Source organism: Coffea eugenioides, unplaced genomic scaffold (genome assembly GCF_003713205.1).
Source record: "Coffea eugenioides isolate CCC68of unplaced genomic scaffold, Ceug_1.0 ScVebR1_3418;HRSCAF=4626, whole genome shotgun sequence".
Taxonomy (NCBI): Eukaryota; Viridiplantae; Streptophyta; class Magnoliopsida; order Gentianales; family Rubiaceae; genus Coffea; species Coffea eugenioides.
In genome coordinates this window covers 8,373-29,496 of record NW_020863993.1, presented here as the reverse complement: position 1 = coordinate 29,496, position 21,124 = coordinate 8,373, and the positions used below count along the sequence as shown (strand labels likewise).

Genomic DNA, 21,124 nt, shown 5'->3' with positions numbered 1-21,124 from the left:
AGTCTCCCTAGTTGTTGCTGGGGAAGGAATTGTTGGCCTAATCAGCAACATCCCTCAGATCCCGGCTTGAAGGGACTAACCGTCCAACCCGTGGCACCCAGGGATGCAGCCCCTCATGCTGGCCGAGCGTGGTACGGTGCTTTGCGCTGCTATTATGGTTAAGAAAATAAAGTTGCGCCTTTGCTAACAGCTATAGTTTTTGATGCAATGGTAAGCGCTTGATCCTGACAACTAATCCATACCTACTCTCGTGGTTATGAAATTAGCTATAAGTTCATTTCTTCTATGAAATTACATGAAATGAATCACTAAAGCCACATAGGTGCACCTCTACTCTCGTGAGTGTACTCCCTAGGTTAATTACTTCCTTGAACTAGTGTTAAATTCCAATTATCATTGCAAATTTAACACCTTTAGATAATCACAATTAATGGCCAGTTAATAATGATTAGAAAAGTAAAAGTGATAAATAACTTGCTCAAAATAACATAATCAAATAACCAAGTAAACATCACAAACAAGATAAAGAAAGTTCATCCATAACTCTAGACATAAACTTTAGAAACACATATTTAAATACAAATCCAAATCTTGCATTAACAAAACTTAGAGTTCAATACAAAGATAAAGATGTGGAAAGAAGAAAACCTTTGTCACTAGAGTTTCTTGAGCCTCTCCTTCTTCATCTCCCCTGGCCTCCTTGTTGAGCCAATACAAGAATGAATAACATTCAAAACTACCTAAACTAATGAACTAAGAAAAACTAGTGAAAACTACATTTTTGGTGAGTTTCTCTCTAGCCTTCCAAAGTTATCAAAATGGTCTCCAAAGGCTGCCATTTATAGAGAATTCAAGAGGAGTTATTTCTAGTTGGAAAAATTGACTCTTGAAACTCTCTTGAGTTGTCTTTCCACCTTTCCAACATTTTTTCAGTCAAATACAATCAAAATTGATGGCTGGAATTGAGTTGGAAAGGTTGTGTGAAAGCAAGGCAAGTGGGTCAGCAAATTACAGCTATCATGCACGTTTTCAATTGATATTTTCTTGATGTTGAAAGCCGGAATAGCTCTTGTGTAAAACACAAAAGTTGTAGTTCTTTGACTTTGTTTTTCAATGCATCAAGAATCATCCAATTTGGAGCTCTGTGGACTGAGATATAATCAAAATACCAGTAACTGGTCAGAGCTCTATTGTCAGCTTTGGACAGCAAATTTTGACTTTTGTATTTCGACTTTTTGACTAGGAATACAGCTAAATTGGACTTTGATGTCTTCATATCAAATGTAGATCTATCGCTTAGCTTCAAAATGGTTCAAGAATCATCTTAATCCAATGTGTGTAGCTTAAGATACAGCCGAAATACCACAGGTTGCCAAAGCTGACTTTTCTTGCATTCTTTTGTTCTTAATTGCATTTCCTTTTTTGTACTTCATATTCTATTTTTATCACTTAAAATCATCATCAATCATCCAAATATCTTCTCAATGCACTCCATTCATTGATTGAATTGTTAAACTTACAAAACATGAAGTTTTTACCATAAAAATGCAATTTTCACACTTTAAACCACAAAATACGGATTTTCGCTAGAAACTTAGTTAATTAGCTATAAAACTAAATAAAACACACCAAAACTAACTAATAAAACACACTTAAAATACGTAAAATATCTACTTGTCAAATACCCCCACACTTGAACCATTGCTTGTCCTCAAGCAATTAGAAATACAAACCAATAGTGATTCCAAATTTTGAACATAAACATATGTGCACTATTCAACTTCATTTCCTCAAAAACAAGGTAAATAACTATTATGTAATCATTGAATTAAGCTCAAATACTTATAATATCAAGTAAAGGAGAGTCAACTATACCGCCATTATAACAAGTTCAATTCAATTTCTCATCCTTACCCAATTTTACAAGCAAATAACTCATATGGTTAATAAAATGCTTTCTAAACTCATGAACATCTTCTTATTTAACTAATAGAGGGATTTATTCATATAGTATATGTAAATGTTACTCAAGTTGTGAAAGTGCCTTTTTACGCGAAAATCGACATTTTTAAATGAAAATCGTTGGTTACTCAACACTTCACATACTCAAATTGCCTTACCTACTTTTAATTCGAGTACCGTTTTACGTAAAAGTCAACATTTGTAGATGAAGACTCCCGGTTACTAAGTACAAGAACTATTGGAGTAGAACAACTCTTATTCACTTCTTATTCTTTTTTTTCCTTTATTCTTTTCTTCTTCTTTTTTTTTCCTTTTTTTTTCAAAGTAAAGATAATAAATATTCCCTCAAAAGCATAATCATGAGAAGAATATTACAATTATTGACCATATTTATCACTTAACTATGTAAAATCAAGTAAAGAGAAAAAATTTCATCAAATATGCAAAATGTAGGCATAATTTTCTCCACTTTACAAGAGATATACTTTCCTATAATGTACAAATTATAATTACACAATAGTTATTTCCAAGTTAAATGAGAAAAGAAGGTTTCAAATCACATATATTTAGCTCAAAAGTTGAAGGAATTTGAATTACTAATGGCATGGAACTTGTTATCCCTTTGGATAAAATTAAAAAAATTTGAAACTTTTTGGGGTAAATTTACAATTTTGGACAAGATTTTGAAAAATTTTTGACCCAAGATAAAACACAAGTCCAATATTTACAACCAACAAGTCCATCACATACAATGCATATAATCTCAATTCTCTCTCCCACACTTAACATGTACATTGTCCTCAATGTGTAAAAGGGAAATCAAGATAAAGAAAGTAATACTCCCCTATTGTTATGATTCAAATGCCCGAAGATGAAGTTTCAAGATCCGTGGTTCGTGTATCTCCAACGCTTCATGAGTTCCATTGGATAACCATTAGTGATATAAACCTAAAAATGAAAAATGAGAAACAAAGGTGATAACAAAGGCATTTATAAACATATAACGGCGGTCCGTAACTCCTATGCCTTTGTCTTGGTGATATACCTATAGAAAATACATAATAAACTACGCAAGGTACAAGGGAATACATAAGAAAAAGAAGAAGAATGAAGAATGAACCAGGTCTTAGGTTTTTAGCATTCGGACAAGAAGGGAAAACGTGTCCTGACAAAACGTGCCTTCGAGCCACGTTTTGTGTGAGGCACGTTTTCTTTCTTCTGGGCATAACTGAAAATGTGACTCATGTAAAACGTGGCTTGATGGAGCGTTTTCAAACCGCGTTTTTTGTACAAAAATTGCAGAATTGAAAACGTGGCTCGATGGAGCGTTTTCAAGTCATCAACGTTTTTTGCTGCAAATTTTTGCAGAAATGCCAACTTTGAAAAATTACACATGTTACCCCAATTACTCAAAATGCATCATAGATCATTATTTTGCCAAAATTATCAATGCACGCATATGTAAAACGATCAAAACATGCATTTTACCTCTTTTGAACGGATCAAATACACCTTTAACGCAAATCAATGGGTTAAGTTCCTTGATTGAAGTTCGCCTTTTTCACCTCATTTGGTCACTTTTGCTTCTATTTCCAATACCTACAAATGAAAAACAACAACATAACTCAAACACATAATTTAAACATAAAATCATACCAAAATAACATAAATAGCCAAAACATTGGGTTGCCTCCCAACAAGCTCTTTTGTTTATAGTCGTTGGCTCGACTATTTTGTCTCATTATTCAAGGAGGCTTAGTTAATGAATAATCCACCATTAGAGGACGTGGTGGATCATTAAAAGGTGGCTTAATAGCAAAAGCCACATGATCAAATGATATGAGAGGTGGAAGAAACTTACCTATCTCAAATGAGTCATAGATATTACCTTGAATATGCACCACTTGAGAATTCACCAAAGGAGTTACCATAAGGGTTTCTTGGGCAACAATACCTTTAGAACCTATACTTTTGATACACTCCTCAAGAGGGATGAAAAATGAGTCATTAAAACTCACCTCTTGAGGTTCAACATAAGTTCCAAAGGTACTTTCATGTGAAATGGATATTTGCTCATTAAAACTCGAATCAGATTCATCATTTTGATCAAAATATAATCCATTTTCACTTGCAACATGCTCACCATTCATGCTAGGGTCATTTTGCATATCATTAGAATAAATAACTTCACACAAAATATGTAATTGTTCTTGTATTCTACCAAAGTGAGAAGTTAATTCATCTAACATTTCTTCAACCCTATCAAAACGGTCGGAGGTTGCATTTGCTAACTTTTCTATAGCTAACTCCCAAGATGGCTTAGATTAAATTGGACACATTCAGATGGATAATCATAAAAACATGAAGAATCACTATAAGTACATTGATTATCCCAACCGTAAGCATAAGAATTACCCAAATTAGCATCATATTGATCAAAATAAGGATTGTAATACTCTAATTCATCAAAATAATCCACATTTTGTACTTGTCTACATGTATGAGTAGCATGATAACCTCTACACAAGTCACAAATCATATGATAAGAATTAAAAGTATTAACATTCCTCTTTTGCTCAAGCATATTCATAATGGTGTCCATTTGAATTTTTAACTTTATAACATCAAGTTTAGCCTTTAAGCACCTCAAACCATTTTCAAATGACATACCTTCGGTAATTTCTTGGTTACCTCTATTCTATGAGTTTTGTGCGCAATAACCATCCATTGCCGATCTTTCACTTCTCATGCATTGCTCCCCAATATATTCTACTCTCCTTAGTCCCCTAAACATGTCTTCAAAGTAACTCAAAAGCACGTTTAGTCAAGAAGAATAGGTGACTCTAAACAAACAAAAAAATATAAACAAAGACTCACAAAGACACTAAAAACAGTACTTAAGACACTAGACACAACAATAACAACAAAAACAAGTAAAATTGTCTAAATTAATAAAGTTGTTCTTAGCACCGATATTGACAAATCTTTCCCGGCAACGGCACCAAAAACTTGACGTGCGCGGGGTATACATATAACATTTAGTTCATCCCAACCAAGTTTTATATTTATAAATTTCTTAATACCATATGCTCGCCCACGATTCGTATACTTGCGATAAATCGCGTGTGGGGTATTTAGGAATTTATAAATATAAAACTTGATTGGGATGAACTAAATTTTATATCCACAATCAAGATTTACATTTATAAACTCCTAAATACCCCATACGGGATTTATCGCAAGTATACGAATATAGGATATTAAGGGTCGATCCCACAGAGAAGATTGCAATTACCGGTGTTTTTCGAACTTCTTTATTATCTAGACTACCATAAACATATAAAAGTAATGAAAATAACACTAGAAAGCTCCGAGAGATACAAAATTCTTTACCACTCTTGCAAATGAAGTTATCGGTTAAGTGAATGCTATTATCTTGGCTAGTTATGGCGTAATTTTCTTATGCATGTGAAACCTACTCTCGTAGTGAATCAACTATACTTGTAATTAAGCCATACCAACTCTCGTGGTTATGAAATTAGCTACAAGTTCATTTCTTCTATGAAATTACATGAAATGAATCACTAAAGCCACATAGGTGCACCTCTACTCTCGTGAGTGTACTCTCTAGATTTATCACTTCCTTGAACTAGTGTTAAATTCCAATTATCATTACAAATTTAACACCTTTAGATAATCACAATTAATGGCCAGTTAATAATGATTAGAAAAGTAAAAGTGATAAATAACTTGCTCAAAATAACATCATCAAATAACCAAGTAAACATCACAAACAAGATAAAGAAAGTTCATCCATAACTCTAGACATAAACTTTAGAAACACATATTTAAATACAAATCCAAATCTTGCATTAACAAAACTTAGAGTTCAATACAAAGATAAAGATGTGGAAAGAAGAAAACCTTTGTCACTAGAGTTTCTTGAGCCTCTCCTTCTTCATCTCCCCTGGCCTCCTTGTTGAGCCAATACAAGAATGAATAACATTCAAAACTACCTAAACTAATGAACTAAGAAAAACTAGTGAAAACTACATTTTTGGTGAGTTTCTCTCTAGCCTTCCAAAGTTATCAAAATGGTCTCCAAAGGCTGCCATTTATAGAGAATTCAAGAGGAGTTGTTTCTAGTTGAAAAAATTGACTCTTGAAACTCTCTTGAGCTATCTTTCCAACTTTCCAACGTGTTTTAGTCAAATACAATCGCAATTGATGGCTGGAATTGAGTTGGAAAGGTTGTGTGAAAGCAAGGCAAGTTGATCAGCAAATTACAGCTATCATGCACATTTTCAACTGGTATTGTCTTGATGTTGGAAGCCGGAATAGCTCTTGTGTAAAACACAAAAGTTGTAGTTCTTTGACTTTGCTTTTCAATGCATCAAGAATCATCCAATTTGGAGCTCTGTGGACCGAGATATGATCAAAATACCTGTAACTGGTCAGAGCTCTATTGTCAGCTTTCGACAGCAGACTTTGACTTCTGTATTTCGACTTTTTGACTAGGAATATGGCTGAACTGGACTCTGATGTCTTATACCAAATGTAGATCTATCTCTTAGCTTCAAAATGGTTCAAGAATCATCTTAATTCAATATGTGTAGTACAAGATATAGCAGAAATACCACAGGTTGCCAAAGCTGACTTTTCTTGCATTCTTTTGTTCTTAATTACATTTCCTCTTTTGTACTTCGTATTCTATTTTTATCACTTAAAACCATCATCAATCATCCAAATATCTTCTCAATGCACTCCATTCATTGATTGAATAGTTAAACCTACAAAACATGAAGTTTTTACCATAAAAATTCATAAAAATGCAATTTTCACACTTTAAACCACAAAATACGCATTTTCACTAGAAACTTAGTTAATTAGCTATAAAACTAAATAAAACACACCAAAATTAACTAATAAAATACACTTAAAATACGTAAAATATCTAATTGTCATGATGCTCCTCTCTTTTTCCCTTGACCCCCTCCTCCAACTCAGATCCAGTCTCACATGATGTGTCCGATGCAATTTTATGGCAAAAATTCAGTATTCTTAAAATGGTGAGGATCTAAAGTGATTTATCTCAAATATGAGAGACTAAACTAGTACAAGAATAAAATGTAAGTGATTTTTTGTGCGATTTACCCTAATTCAATTCTTTTCATTTTCCTAAGAGCAAATTATTCAGGTAACCACTGAACTTTTTGAATAGTCAAGATTTTGCCATTCAACTGGTAACAATATGGTTTTTCCCATTCAACTATTAACAGTATGTTTTTACCCATTCAACAATCAAAAATATAAATTTTGAACCATTTTGTCTGATAACAATAACAATAACAACAAATCTTCCTAGTTATATATAGAATATCACTTGTTTATATATCACAAATTTTATAATTTAACATCTATGAATATAATAAGATGATAAAGTTTTAATAAATTTACATCTGGGACACAAGAAATAATAAGAGTTAAACCCAAACAAAATGAGAAATAATATAACAATAAAAATGACATAATTAGTATAACAATTAATATAAGAAAATCAGTATGATTGGACTTTTTGGGAGATTGTTCATAAAAATGGGATCCAACAATTATAAATGAAAATCACATGCATATATAATCTATTGTATAATTTAAATTAAATTTAGTCCATGTATAAAATGGTCCTAAAATAATTAGTACACTATGATACAATGCTATTTTAACAACAAAAAATTTTTTTTACTAAAAGTCTCAAATATTCATGACATACGTATGAGGGATATTTTACCATATTTGTATCTCACATCTAATCATTAAAATTAATTTGAGAAAAAATATTTTTGACAATAGAATTATTTTGAATTTAGTTAACAAGTTGAGATTTTTTAAACAATAAAAGTGAAATATTTTGGGAACTTAGTTGTTTATTTTCCCATAATTAAAAATTGCTATATTTTTGCAATTGTTGCCATTGACTTTTCATTCTGTAGACTAATTATTATCAATGTAAAATTAGTTTTATTAACAATAATTGAAGTTCCATTGATCTAAGGATTGACATTCTATTGCTATTATTTTATATGTAAATATTTAACCAAAGTAATAAAATAAATAATAGCTACTTAAAAAAAAAAGAAATTGGTGCTCAATTGATTGTAGTGTAAAATATTAGTACACAATTAGCTAGAGCTTGAAATGGAAGGGCTAGGACAAAAATTAGGGTTTCGCTGCTAGGGTGGGGTTGCTAGGGTTTCGACAGGCACCATAGCGGCAGCGGCTGCCCTCCTACCTGGAAGGGGGCAACCTGCATCCTCATCTCCTTCTTTCAAGAAGAAGGTCTTCTTAGAGCTTTTCACAAACACCGCTTCGCAGCTTCGGCAGGTGGAAGTGACCATGTCGATGCATCGGGGGGAGTCTACGATGGTCTTCTATGCTGCAGATATGTCCGTAGTTTCCTCTCCATTCCGTTACGCTCTGGTAGGGAAATTCTCGAAGGGCAGGCCGGTCTTGCCAAAACTTCGCAAGTTCTTCGCTACATTGGATCTGAAGGATGCTATCACGGTGGGTTTGTTGGATAGCAGGCATATCTTGATCAATCTCAACAACGAAGCAGATTTCTTGCGGGTGTGGGCGAGAAGTATTTGGTATGTTTACGGTTGCCCCATGAGAGTCTTCAAATGGACACCAAAGTTCCATGTCGACCGAGAATCCTCTTTGGTTCCTGTTTGGTTTAGGTTGCCTAAGTTGCCCAAACATTTGTATGAGAAGCAATGTCTCTTTCATATTGTCTCTTGTTTGGGGAACCCCCTATTTATGGATGCCGCGACTGCATCTTTGTTTCGGCCGAATGTAGCCAGAGTGTGCGTAGAGGTAGATTTGCTGAAGACTTTACCGTCTAGAGTGTGACTGGACATAGGGGATGGAGATGGCTTCTGGCAGGCTTTACAGCCTGAAAACCTCCCTACATATTGTATCCACTGCTTTAAGCAGGGGCATGCAGAGGACCAATGCCATGTGAAAACCCAGACTTGAGGAAACCGCAACTGGAATTGCGTCGCACGGAGACATTGGAGTTGGCTCGGGCTGTGCATGCGTCACAGGGGGCGGGTGCTACACAGCAGTCGTCCAAGCCGCATGAGGTTGAGCTGGTGGGAGGTGTGGAGGGGGGACTGTCTGCGGTGGCAAATGGGACTGATCCTGGGTCATCTCATAGGCCACAGGTTGTCCAGTTGCAGCAGTTCGAATCGAGACAGTTGGCGGCGAAAGAGGTGGGGTCGGTGGGTCTGGAGGGTGGAGAGCAACCTGCGACGGTGGCTGTCGCACTGCTGGGCTCTGCGGCTGTTGCCCAGCGCACAGCTTTAACCCCTCCGACGGTAGCGGCGGCAGTGATAGAGACTAGCGCGCTGGCCGCGCATGTCCAGGAGGGCTATGGCAGTCCCAGGTGTAGCACGGTTGGCGCTTTGGCTTTGGAGAAGGATGGGCAGCGATTGGTTTCCGAAGAAGTTGCGGAGAGGGACGGCTCGCACATGTCAGGAATGCTACAGGTGGTTTTACCACTCCCGAAGGCGCATGAGCAGCCCTTCCCTTCTGAGGAGCAGAGAGGAGGGAAGGAGGATCACGTACAGGTAGTGATAGCGCCGGTAGAGGAACTCTAGATCGTGGAGCGGGTTACAGGGAGCTTGTCTCCACGATGAAGGGCAGGATGGCCAGTAATGTGGAATCGTCGGTGGTGCTAGACATCTTCAACCTGGACCCAATAATCCAACACGTACAGCAGGATGGGCGGAACATCGAAGGCTTTCAGTTGGTGGGTCAACACAAGGCGAAGGGGATCCGGGCTACGTTTCCGTCAGAACGTTCCTTACGCTCCAAGAGTAAGTCCTCTACTAACTCTTTCACCACTTTATCAGATGATTAATTATCTCTTTTAGAACATACGGGGTGTTTCGCGCCCCCCTAATTTTCGTAGATTGAAATATCTAATTCGGCATCATGCTTTGCAACTTGTGGCTTTGTATGAGCCTAAATTGCCTGCTACCCTGGCGAATATCCAGTCCATTCGCCTGAGACTTCATATGGACTCGGCTTGGGTAAATAGCACGGGTTCAGTTTGGGTGTTTTGCTCAAGTGCAATTTCTTGCACATTTGTGGGTGAGTCGGATTAGCACTTGTTCATAAAAATTAATTCCCAGTTGCTACCCTCTTCTATGATATTTTTCTTTGTGCATGCTAAGTGTACCATGGCAGAGCGAGAGGGTCTTTGGGCCGGGTTGCGTAATGATAAGGAAGTGTCGGTGCCTTGGTTTATTGTAGGGCATTTCAATGTGATCACGGGAGGGGAGGAAAAAAAAGGGGGAGTGCCATTCCGGCCTTGGGAAGGGGTTGAATTGCTCTCATTTATGTCCATGGTTGGGTTGACGGATACGGAATTCTCGGGGTCCAGCTTTACGTGGTGTAACAACAGACAGGGTCGGGCCCGCATTTGGAAGCGCTTAGATAGGCTGCTCGCTGACCGCTCTGCGGTGGAGATGGGTCTCACTTTTAGGGTCCAGCATTTAGGTAGGGCTCCTTCAGATCATGCTCCCTTGCTTCTATCGACAGTCACTCGCTTGGACAATTCTCCCAAACCTTTTCGCTTTTTGAACTGTTGGACCACTCAGGAGTCTTTCCTGGATGTAGTTCGGCTGAACTGGCAGGTGGAGTTTACGGGAGATCCTCTGTACGTGTTGGTAGCGAAATTTCGCCGCGTTAAAAAGGCGCTTAAGGCATAGTTGAGGGAGTCTTTTGGGGATATCTTCGAGAAGGTGAAGAAGGCGGAGGAGACAGTGGCACAGGCTGAGGTGTGCTTCGACGGGGACCCGTCAGAACTGCACCAGGTGCGTCTAAATGAGAGTTGAGCTTTGCTCACCCAGGCGCAGGTGCACGAAGACATGTTTTGGCGCCAAAAAGTCAGGGTGGTATTGACGGGATTTTAATATATGTACAAGTTAAAAAAAAACCGAATTACACCCGTTCACTGCAAGTATACAGGTCAACTAGTAGTTTTAGAGTATATATCGGGTCGATCCCACAGGGAAGAGTGAACAATTACCGGTAGTACAAAAACTTCTCTATTATTTAGACTATCAATGAATTATAACAAATTTAACCTACTGAAATTATACAAAATAACAAGTAAAAGCTCCTTAGGTTGTGGTATCCCTAACTATTCATGCAAGTGCTATATTTGGATCATTGAGTACTACATCTAGGCTAGTTATGGTGTAATTTCCTTATGCATTTGAATCCTACTTTCGTAGTGAATCAATTATACTTATAACTAATCCATACCTATTCTCATGGTTATGAAATTAGCTACAAGTTCATTTTTTCAGTGAAATTACATGAAATGAATCACTAAAAATCACATAGGTACACCTCTACTTTCGTGAGTGTACTCCCTATGTTTAACACTTCTTAAACTAGTGTTAAATCTCAATTTTCATTGCAGAAATAATACCTTAGATAATCACAATCTATGGTACCAGATTAATCATGATTTAAAGAGCCAAAGTGCTAAATAACTTGCTCAAATCATAGCAATCAAATATCCACATAATAAACACTAACAATTATAGAAAGTTCAACCAAATCCAAGGCATAAATTTTAGAGACACATATTGAACACAAAATCCAAAACTTGTATATTAACTAAATTTGGAATCAAATACAAAAGATTAAGAGTTGGAGAAGAGATAACTCTTGTCACATGAGGTTCAACTCCTCCTTCTTTATCTCCATCTTCATCCTAATCTAGCTAATATACAAGAATGGATGAACTATACTAGTCTACACTAAAACTAATCTAACACTCAGAAGATGTAAGAACTACATTTCTGCACTCCAAGCTTCTCCCGTATGTCTCTCTATATCTCCCTTCAATCTTGCAAGTTTTGGCTATATAAAGGTGAAAGTTGGTCAAGAAGTGAGGTTTACACCTCCCTTTTACAGTTGGGAATGTTTCTCACACGTCTAGCATCACATGTGACTTAGTGGAGGTGAAATTGAGTTTTTCGCATCAAGAGCAGACTTCTCTGACCACAATCCGGCCAGAAATCCGGCCAAGTTCCGGCCTGATTGCTACAGTGAATTTTTGTGCACTTTTGTTCAATTTTTCAGCTCTGCTCCGATTTTGCATCAACTTCAACTGAACTTTTCTTAATGATAAAAACTGATTTAGCTCTTGACCAAAACATAAAACTTGTAACTCTTTGAGTTAGCTTTCCAATGCATCAAGAATCACCTCATTTGGGTCTGTGTAGGATGAGAAATGACCTAAATACCCTTGACTGCTCACTACCCTATTTCAGCTTCGACCAATAGCAATTAGCTACTGTAATTCGGCTTTTTGACCTGGAAAACCTTCAAACTGGATTCCGATGTTTTCACCAAAGTTGTAGATCTATCTCTTATCTTCAAATTGGTTTAAGAATCATCTCAATCCGATCATTGTGACTCAATTTATAGCCGAAATATGAAAATGTGTCAAAACTGTCAAAATGCACAAAATCCACGTAAAAAGTGATAAAAATCTCATTTAATTGAACAAAAGCATTTTACACCAATTGAATCATTTTTGTCCAATAATGTAACCAAAGTGACTACAAATAATATAAAATATCATACAATTATTACGTAAATTAGTCACTTATCAAACTCCCCCACACTTAAATCATTAATTGTCCTCAAGCAATTCACACATAATCAACTACAATGATTCAAGAGGTGAAACAATATATGCACATTTTCAAAATTAATTCCTCATGACTTGGAAAACAATCATTATACAATTATTCAATTTACACTAAATACTCATAATATCAAGTAAAGGAAATATAATTATACCTTAATTTAACAAGTTAAACTTAATCTCTCACCCTAACCTAATTTCACAAATAGGCAAATCACATAGTCAATTTATAGCCTTCCTCCTCTATAATCATCTTTTTCTCAAAATTTTACAACTAAGAGGGATTTATTCTCACTAATTTTACTTAAATAGTGAAAATGCTTTTTTACGCGAAAATCGACACTTTTAGGTGAAGATCACCGGTTACTCAACATTTCACTTATTCAAGTTGCTATGCATACTCTTAATTCAAATACATTTTTACGCGAATGTCGACATTTTTAGATGCCAACCCCCGGTTACTCGGTACGCGAATCATTATAGTAGAACAATTTTTATTTACTTTCTTTTCTTTTTTTTTTCTCTTTTTTTTCTTTTTCAAAAATAAAGGACAATAAATAGATATTCCCTCTTAGAAAATTATATAAAAGTAATCAAAGGAGGAGTATAACTTTTATCGACTATATCAATCACTTACTTGTAAAATTAAGTAAAGAGAAGAAATCTCATTTAAACATGTGAAATTTATAGACATAATTTTCCTCACTTTACCAAATATACTTTCTAAAATGCAAAAATTCTAATTGCATAATAACCATTTTCAAGTTAAATGAGGACTAAACCTTCCAAAATACACATAAAGTTTCAACAATTGGAAGAATCAAATACTTAAGGTTGGAACAATTTAGCCCTTTTTGCACAAAAATGCAAAAATTTGAAGAATTTTAGGCCATAATGAAATATTGGAAAAGATTTTATAAAATTTTGGCAGAGTTTCTCCTTACAAATGGATGAAACTCCCTGCCAACAAACCCAATTTCAAGCAAATTATCCACATGGCAAATAATTCAATCACAATTTCAACATTTCTAAGCATTTAGATTCACAAAATATCATCACATAGCAAGTAAATGCAAGTCCAGTATTTTCCTCCCCCACACTTAAACTTCACATTGTCCTCAATGTGAGAAAAGAAAAATAAAGAGTAAAAGAAAATATAGCTCAATTGAACTTGCGCAATCCGAATCCATGTCCAAGTGATGAATTTCCAACCTTAAGTAGTCTGAATCACTAACGCCACAACAGAGATGAAGATCACTTGGATTAGTTCACACAAAAGAAATAAAGAAAATCACTAAAAAGGTAAACATCACAAGTACTATGGAAAATAAAAGACAAGCCAGCGGCAATGTCAAGTGGTGACAAGCACTCCCTCAAGTAGTCGCTTGGTCAGGTGAAGAGGGTGGAGTTGGAGGAGCTTCTATACCCAGATTGGTCTCAATGCGACGAAAACGGTCGGAGTTCCGTTTGTTCTCTTGGTGACTTTTCTTCACCCCAGCTTCGACGCAAAGCAGCTTATCCATTATCTTCTTCAGAAACGACCGAGTGTCTTGAGGTGAAGATGGACGACGTCAGGAAGATGGCTCAGTTGAGAACGGTGGGGTAGTTGTCTCAACTCCTTGACCTTCTTCAATTCGTTCAATTTCAGCTTCCTCCTCGTGTCTAATGTCTCCTTGAGCACCTCCTTGAATCGAAAGACCACCTACATCTTTACTCTTCAAAATAAACCTGCAAAAATCTAGCGTAAAGACGTCATTCTTTTTGAGACCTGTAGGTATAGAATTAGAAAAATCCACTCCAGCCCTTTGAAACTCGAAGGTCAAGAACCGAGGATATGGGAAAGCATGTTTGATGTCATTACTGCGAACCACAATCCACATGTGGTTAATGATAATGCTTCCCAATGGAATGCCTTGGATGTTGTCTAGTCTATGCTCCATTTTATCCAAGAAATAGATGTCACTTGTGCGCGCTTCATTGGTTCCACTTGCCCTTGGAATAATGTTGGAGGCAAACAGGTAAATTAGAAGATGTTGCGATTTCGGAAATGATGAAGTCAATACTGAATATTGCCCGGTCTTCCGAGTAGCCCTGCACTCAACCCCCAAGCGTACAAGTGCCTCTAGCATGTTCCAAGAGTCCAAATCATTGGGTTTGAAAGCTTTCTTCAAATCTACCTTATTCCCCACATCCGAAACATGAAGATAGCGCTCCAAATTACCTCTATGGACTCGAACTTTTCTCCCTCGCACTGTACTGGTAATCACCTCCGTGTCGTAGTGAAAAACCTTCTTGTCCTCGATATTCGCGCAGAATTCTCGGACAAGCTCCTCATAATAGAAGTTTGGGATGTTAAAGAAGTTTTTCCATCCCAATTTGGCAAAGGAAGCCTTGAGATAGTAGATCTCCTCAACATCCGGAGTGACATCTTTCTCCACCAATACCTTAACTCCCATCCTAGCGTTGTACCAAGCTTCATTTTCGGCGGAGGTGAAGCGCGACTTATCATAAGGGACTTCCTCCTCTTGTTCCCCTTGTGCCTCTTGTTCCTCTTGTTCCTCTTGTTGTTGAGTCTCCTCTTCGGATGATGGCTCATCCTCAAGCACAAGACGTCTACTTGCTTTTCTTTTCATGTGCGGTGGTCTAGACGTCGAAGCTTCTCCTCTCCTATTGGGCAGTGGAGATTTTACCACACCTTTCTTAGTGCGAGCCATTGTACCTAATTAAAATTATTAAACGTTAACTTCATTTAATAGGTACATTGTTAAATAGAAGATAACAAACACTTAGTCACATTTACCTCTATCTTTAAAGAGACAAACTCATTAACTTACTTACATGATAATTAGCAATCAATATCATAAGTAAGTGTCCAAAGTAGTTATCAACAACTCTTGCTCCTATAATTTCTCCAAATAAAACATTTAAACATATAATATCCAATTAATTAGAAGAAGCACTTAAGCACACAAACAACTCACTCCCAACTTAATGACCTAAATAAACATAATTAAATGCTAAATAGCACTTTAACCATGAGTTTTAGGTTTTAAACGGTCATTAATTCACTTTTCACAAAAAAATATAGAATAAACATGCCAAAAATCAAGAGATAGGCAAATTAATCCCAAAATTAGCATGTAAATATCCTAGAGCAATCCCTTAATCTCATACAGTTTTCTTCAATCCAATTAGCTAATAATGATCAAATCAAATTAATCCTCAAAATTAGCTAAAAATTGCTAAATTCACCAAATAATCACAAATCCATGATTTAAACATCACCAATAATCATCAATAAGCTCAATAAACATAATAAAAAGCATCAAACTTCACAAAATGAAAAAAAATCGAAATTCCCCAAAAATAGAAAAAAGTGAAAATTGGCAAAATTCAAATGACAACATTTGGTGAAGATTTGTTACCTCAAACTTGTTGGTAGATGATTAATGATGCCAATGGTGAAGAAACCCCCAAAAATTTCACTCCAATTCGACCTCAAATGAAGAGTTCAAAATTTTGAAACCCTTGTTCTTCTCAAACTCAAATTCGAATTAAAGCTTGTTTTTCAAGGAATTTAAGCTATGAAATCAACTCACAAGAGAAAGGGGAGTGTTTTGGTGTATTTAGTTTGGAGATTGGATGGTGAAAAGATGGATTTTAGGAGTGGTGTGTGTTTAAGGTGTGAGTGTGTGTGTGTGAATTGAAGAAGAAGAGAAGGAGGGAATTGGGGAATCCGTGCGCGGATTCCCCTATTTGTGCGCCTCTGGCTAGAATCCAGCTGGATTCTGGACAAGCAATTTTTTTATTTTTTTTTTTATAATGCATATCCGGCCGAAAACTGGCCGGATTTCCAGCCAGATATGAAGCAGTGAGCAAAATTTTTTTTGTTTCACCTCCCCTGTCAATCCGGCAATGAATCCGGCCAAAAATTGGCCGGATTTACCGCAAAAATTTTTTTATTACTGCAGTTTTTCCTTCCATTTTTCCATTAACCAAGGTTTTTACTCACCCAATTTTCAACTTTCTTCATTTTTTTCAAGAAAAACTCACCTTAAACATGAAAAATGTGCTTTCTCAACTAATTGCACCTTGAAACATGAAATCATGCATCAATATAACTTTAGAATTAAGCACTTTAAATGCATGAATTATCAAGAAAACTCCCTTTTTTGCTTCCTTATAAGATATTTTGCTCTTGAAGCCATTTGCAAAAAATCATTGCCATTGCCACCTATAAAACACACAAAAAATACTAATTAAACAACTTAAACTTACTAAAAACAAGAAATCGTTGGGTTGCCTCCCAACTAGCGTTTCTTTATAGTCATTAGCTTGACTATATCACCTCATTTTTCAAGGAGGTTTAGTTAACGAATAATCCACCATTTTAGGCCGTAATGGATCATTAAAAGGTAACTTTATAGTAAAAGTCACATGTTCTAATGATATGAGAGATGGAAATAACTTACCTATCCCAAGTCTTTCATAGATGTTACCTTGAATATATACCACTTGAAAACTTACCAAAGGAAATGCAATGAGAGTATCTTGGGCAGTAATACCCTTAGAACCTATACTTTCAATGCACTCCTCAAGAGGGGTGAAAAATGAGTCATTAAAACTCTTCTCTTGAGACTCAAAATTAGTTTCAAAGATATTATCATGTGAAATGGATATTTGCTCATTAAAACGCACTTGAGATTCATCATTTTTATCAAAATACAACCCATTTTCACATACAACATTCCCACCATTCATGCTAGAATCATTTTGTAAATTATTAGCGGAAATAACTTCACACAATGCATTCAATTGCTCATGTATTATCCCAAAGTGAGAAGCTACTTCATCTATTCTTTCCTCAATCCTATCAAAACGGTTGGAAGTTGCATTTGCTAGCTTTTCTATTGCTAAATCAAATTGATTAGAAAAATTTTCTACAGCTAGCTCCCAAGATGCATTAGAATCATTAGCTAATGGTTCATTTTCTAACTCCCAAGGTAGAGGTGCATTAGCTAACTTCTCTATTGCCAACTCCCAAGATAGTTTTGATTCATATTGGACACTTTCAGGTTGGTAATCATAAAAATATGAATAATCACTATAAGTATATTGATTATTCCAACCATAAGTATTAGCACTATATCGATCAAAACAGGGATTGTAATGCTCTAATTCATCATAATAATCAACATTTTGTACTTGCATACATGTATCGGTAGCATGATAACTTCCACACAAGTCATAAATCACATGATAAGAATTAAAAGCATTAACATTCCTTCCTTGCTCAATTTCATGCATAATTGTGTCCATTTGAACTTGTAGCATCATAACATCAAATTTAGCCTTTAAGCACCTTAAACCATCTTCAAAAGACATACATTCAGTAAATTCTTGGTTACCTCTGTTAAAGGAGCTCTGCACTTGGTAACCATCCATTGCCAATCTTCCACTTCTCAAGCATTGTCCTCCAAATTGACCTACCCTCCTTATTACCTAAAATTGCTTTTAAATAACTTAAGAGCAAGAGTAGTAAGAAGAATAGGTAATAAAACACATATACACATAAAACGCTAAAAATAACAGAAAATAACTTCAAACTATAACTAATAAAATGTCTAAACTAATAAAGTTGCTCTTCATACCGATATTGCCAAATCTTCCCCGACAACGGGGCCAAAAACTTGACGGGATTTTAATATACATATAAGTTAAAAAAAATCAAATTACACCCGTTCACTGCAAGTATACAGGTCAACTAGTAGTTTAGAATATATATCGGGTCGATCCCACAGGAAAGAGTGAACAATTACCGGCAGTACTAAAGCTTCTCTATTATTTAGACTATCAATGAATTATAACAAATTTAACCTACTGAAATTATACAAAATAACAAGTAAAAGCTCCTTAGGTTGTGGTATCCCTAACTACTCATGCAAGTGCTATATTTGGATCATTGAGTACTACATCTAGGCTAGTTATGGTGTAATTTCCTTATGCATTTGAATCCTACTTTCGTAGTGAATCAATTATACTTATAACTAATCCATACCTATTCTCATGGTTATGAAATTAGCTACAAGTTCATTTTTTTCAGTGAAATTACATGAAATGAATCACTAAAAAGCACATAGGTGCACCTCTACTTTCGTGAGTGTACTCCCTATATTTAACACTTCTTGAACTAGTGTTAAATCTCAATTTTCATTACAGAAACAACACCTTAGATAATCACAATCTATGGTACAGATTAATCATAATTTAAAGAGTCAAAGTGCTAAATAACTTGCCCAAATCATAGCAATCAAATATCCACATAATAAACACTAACAATTATAGAAAGTTCAACCAAACTCAAGGCATAAACTTTAGAGACACATATTGAACACAAAATCCAGAACTTGTATATTAACTAAATTTGGAATCAAATACAAAAGATTAAGAGTTGGAGAAGAGATAATCCTTGTCACATGAGGTTCAACTCCTCATTCTTCATCTCCATCTTCATCCTAATCTAGCTAATATACAAGAATGGATGAACTATACTAGTCTACACTAAAACCAATCTAACACTCAGAAGATGTAAGAACTACATTTCTGCACTCCAAGCTTCTCCCGTATGTCTCTCTATATCCCCCTTCAATCTTGCAAGCTTTGGCTATATAAAGGTGAAAGTTGGTCAAGAAGTGAGATTTACACCTCCCTTTTACAGCTGGAAATGTTTCTCACACGTCTAGCATCACATGTGACTTAGTGGAGGTGAAATTGAGTTTTTTGCATCAAGAGCAGACTTCTCTGACCACAATCCGGCCAGAAATCCGGCCAAGTTCCGGCTGGATTGCTACAGTGAATTTTTGTGCACTTTTGTTCAATTTTCAGCTCTGCTCCGATTTTACGTCAACTTCAACTGAACTTTTATTGATGATAAAAACTGATTTAGTTCTTGACAAAAACATGAAACTTGTAGCCCTTTGAGTTAAATTTCCAATGCATCAAGAATCACCTCATTTGGATCTGTGTAGGCTGAGAAATGATCGAAATACCCTTGACTGCTCACTGCCCTGTTTCAGCTTCGACCAATAGCAATTAGCTACTATAATTCAGCTTTTTGACCTGGAGAACCTTCAAACTGGATTCAGATGTCTTCACCAAAGTTGTAGATCTATCTCTTATCTTCAAATTGGTTTAAAACGTATCTCAATCCGATCATTATAGCTCAAGTTATAGCCGAAATACGAAAATATGTCAAAACTGTCAAAATGTACAAAATCCAAGTAAAAAGTGATAAAAACCTCATTTAATTGAACAAAAGCATTTTACACCAATTATAGCCAAAATGAATTATTTTCTTCCAATAATGTAACTAAAGTGACTAAAAATAATATAAAATATTATACAATTATTACGTAAATTAGTCACTTATCAGGTATGGTTGACAGATGGGGATAAGAATACGAGGTTATTTCATGCTTGCGTGTCTGAACGGCAGAGGAAGTCGGTGATCCATCGAATAAAATCACAACGCGGGGAGTGGCTGGACAGGGAGGAAGATATTTCTGAGGAGGCAGTTTCTTTCTTCCATCACCTGTTTTCGGATCAACCAGGGTTGAGTTCCTCTCCGGTGCTGGATGTGATCCCCAAACTGATATCTGATCAGGATAATCTCGATTTGGAGCGGCACCCCTCTCTTGAGGAGGTTAAGGACGTGGTGTTCTCTTTGGACCCTGACAGTGCTACTGGGCCGGATGGGTTCTCGGGGAGGTTTTTCACCTATGCGTGGGAGATTGTTGGAAAGGATGTGTATGACGTAGTAGGTAGCTTCTTTGCTGGTTTGGAGCTGCTAAGGAGCATAACGGTCACTTTTATCGTCCTCATCCCCAAGGTGGGCTCTCCTCAGGATTTCTCGCAATATCGACCAATTAGTCTTTGCACGTTTGTGAATAAGATTATCTCCAAGCTGCTGGCGAAGAGATTAGCAAGGGTGCTGCCGCTCTTGATTTAGGATAACCAGAGCGGGTTTGTTCAGGGGCGGCAAATCTCGGATAATTTTTTATTGGCCCAAGAGCTAGTTTCCGGTATTCGGAGGGCGAATAGAGAAGGAAACGTGATCCTTAAGCTGGATATGGCAAAGGCCTACGATAGGGTGTCCTGGAATTTTTTGATGCAAGTGATGCGTAAGTTTGGTTTCGGGGAGAGGTGGATTGACATGATATGGCGGTTAGTGTCTAGTGTGTGGTTCTCAGTGATTATTAACGGGACACCGAAGGGGTTCTTTACATCTTCCAAGGATCTGCGCCAAGGGGACCCCATATCACCAGTCTTGTTTATCTTGAGGGCGGAGGTCTTATCCCGATCACTAAATGCACTACTGGCAGATAGGAGATTTGTCCCGTTCAAGGTTCCCAGAAGCTGCCCTAACATTTCTCC

At 36.4% G+C, this 21,124-nt stretch overlaps 1 protein-coding gene across 1 annotated transcript; it reads left to right on the top strand.

The window, feature by feature from the left end:
* The first annotated feature begins 19,651 nt into the window (after window positions 1-19,651).
* On the top strand, window positions 19,652-20,699 carry LOC113757909. Its single transcript, XM_027300976.1, has 2 exons — window positions 19,652-19,660; window positions 20,124-20,699. Exons 1-2 carry the CDS (start codon window positions 19,652-19,654, stop codon window positions 20,697-20,699), a joined length of 585 nt encoding a protein of 194 aa, XP_027156777.1.
* Window positions 20,700-21,124: the final 425 nt, after the last annotated feature.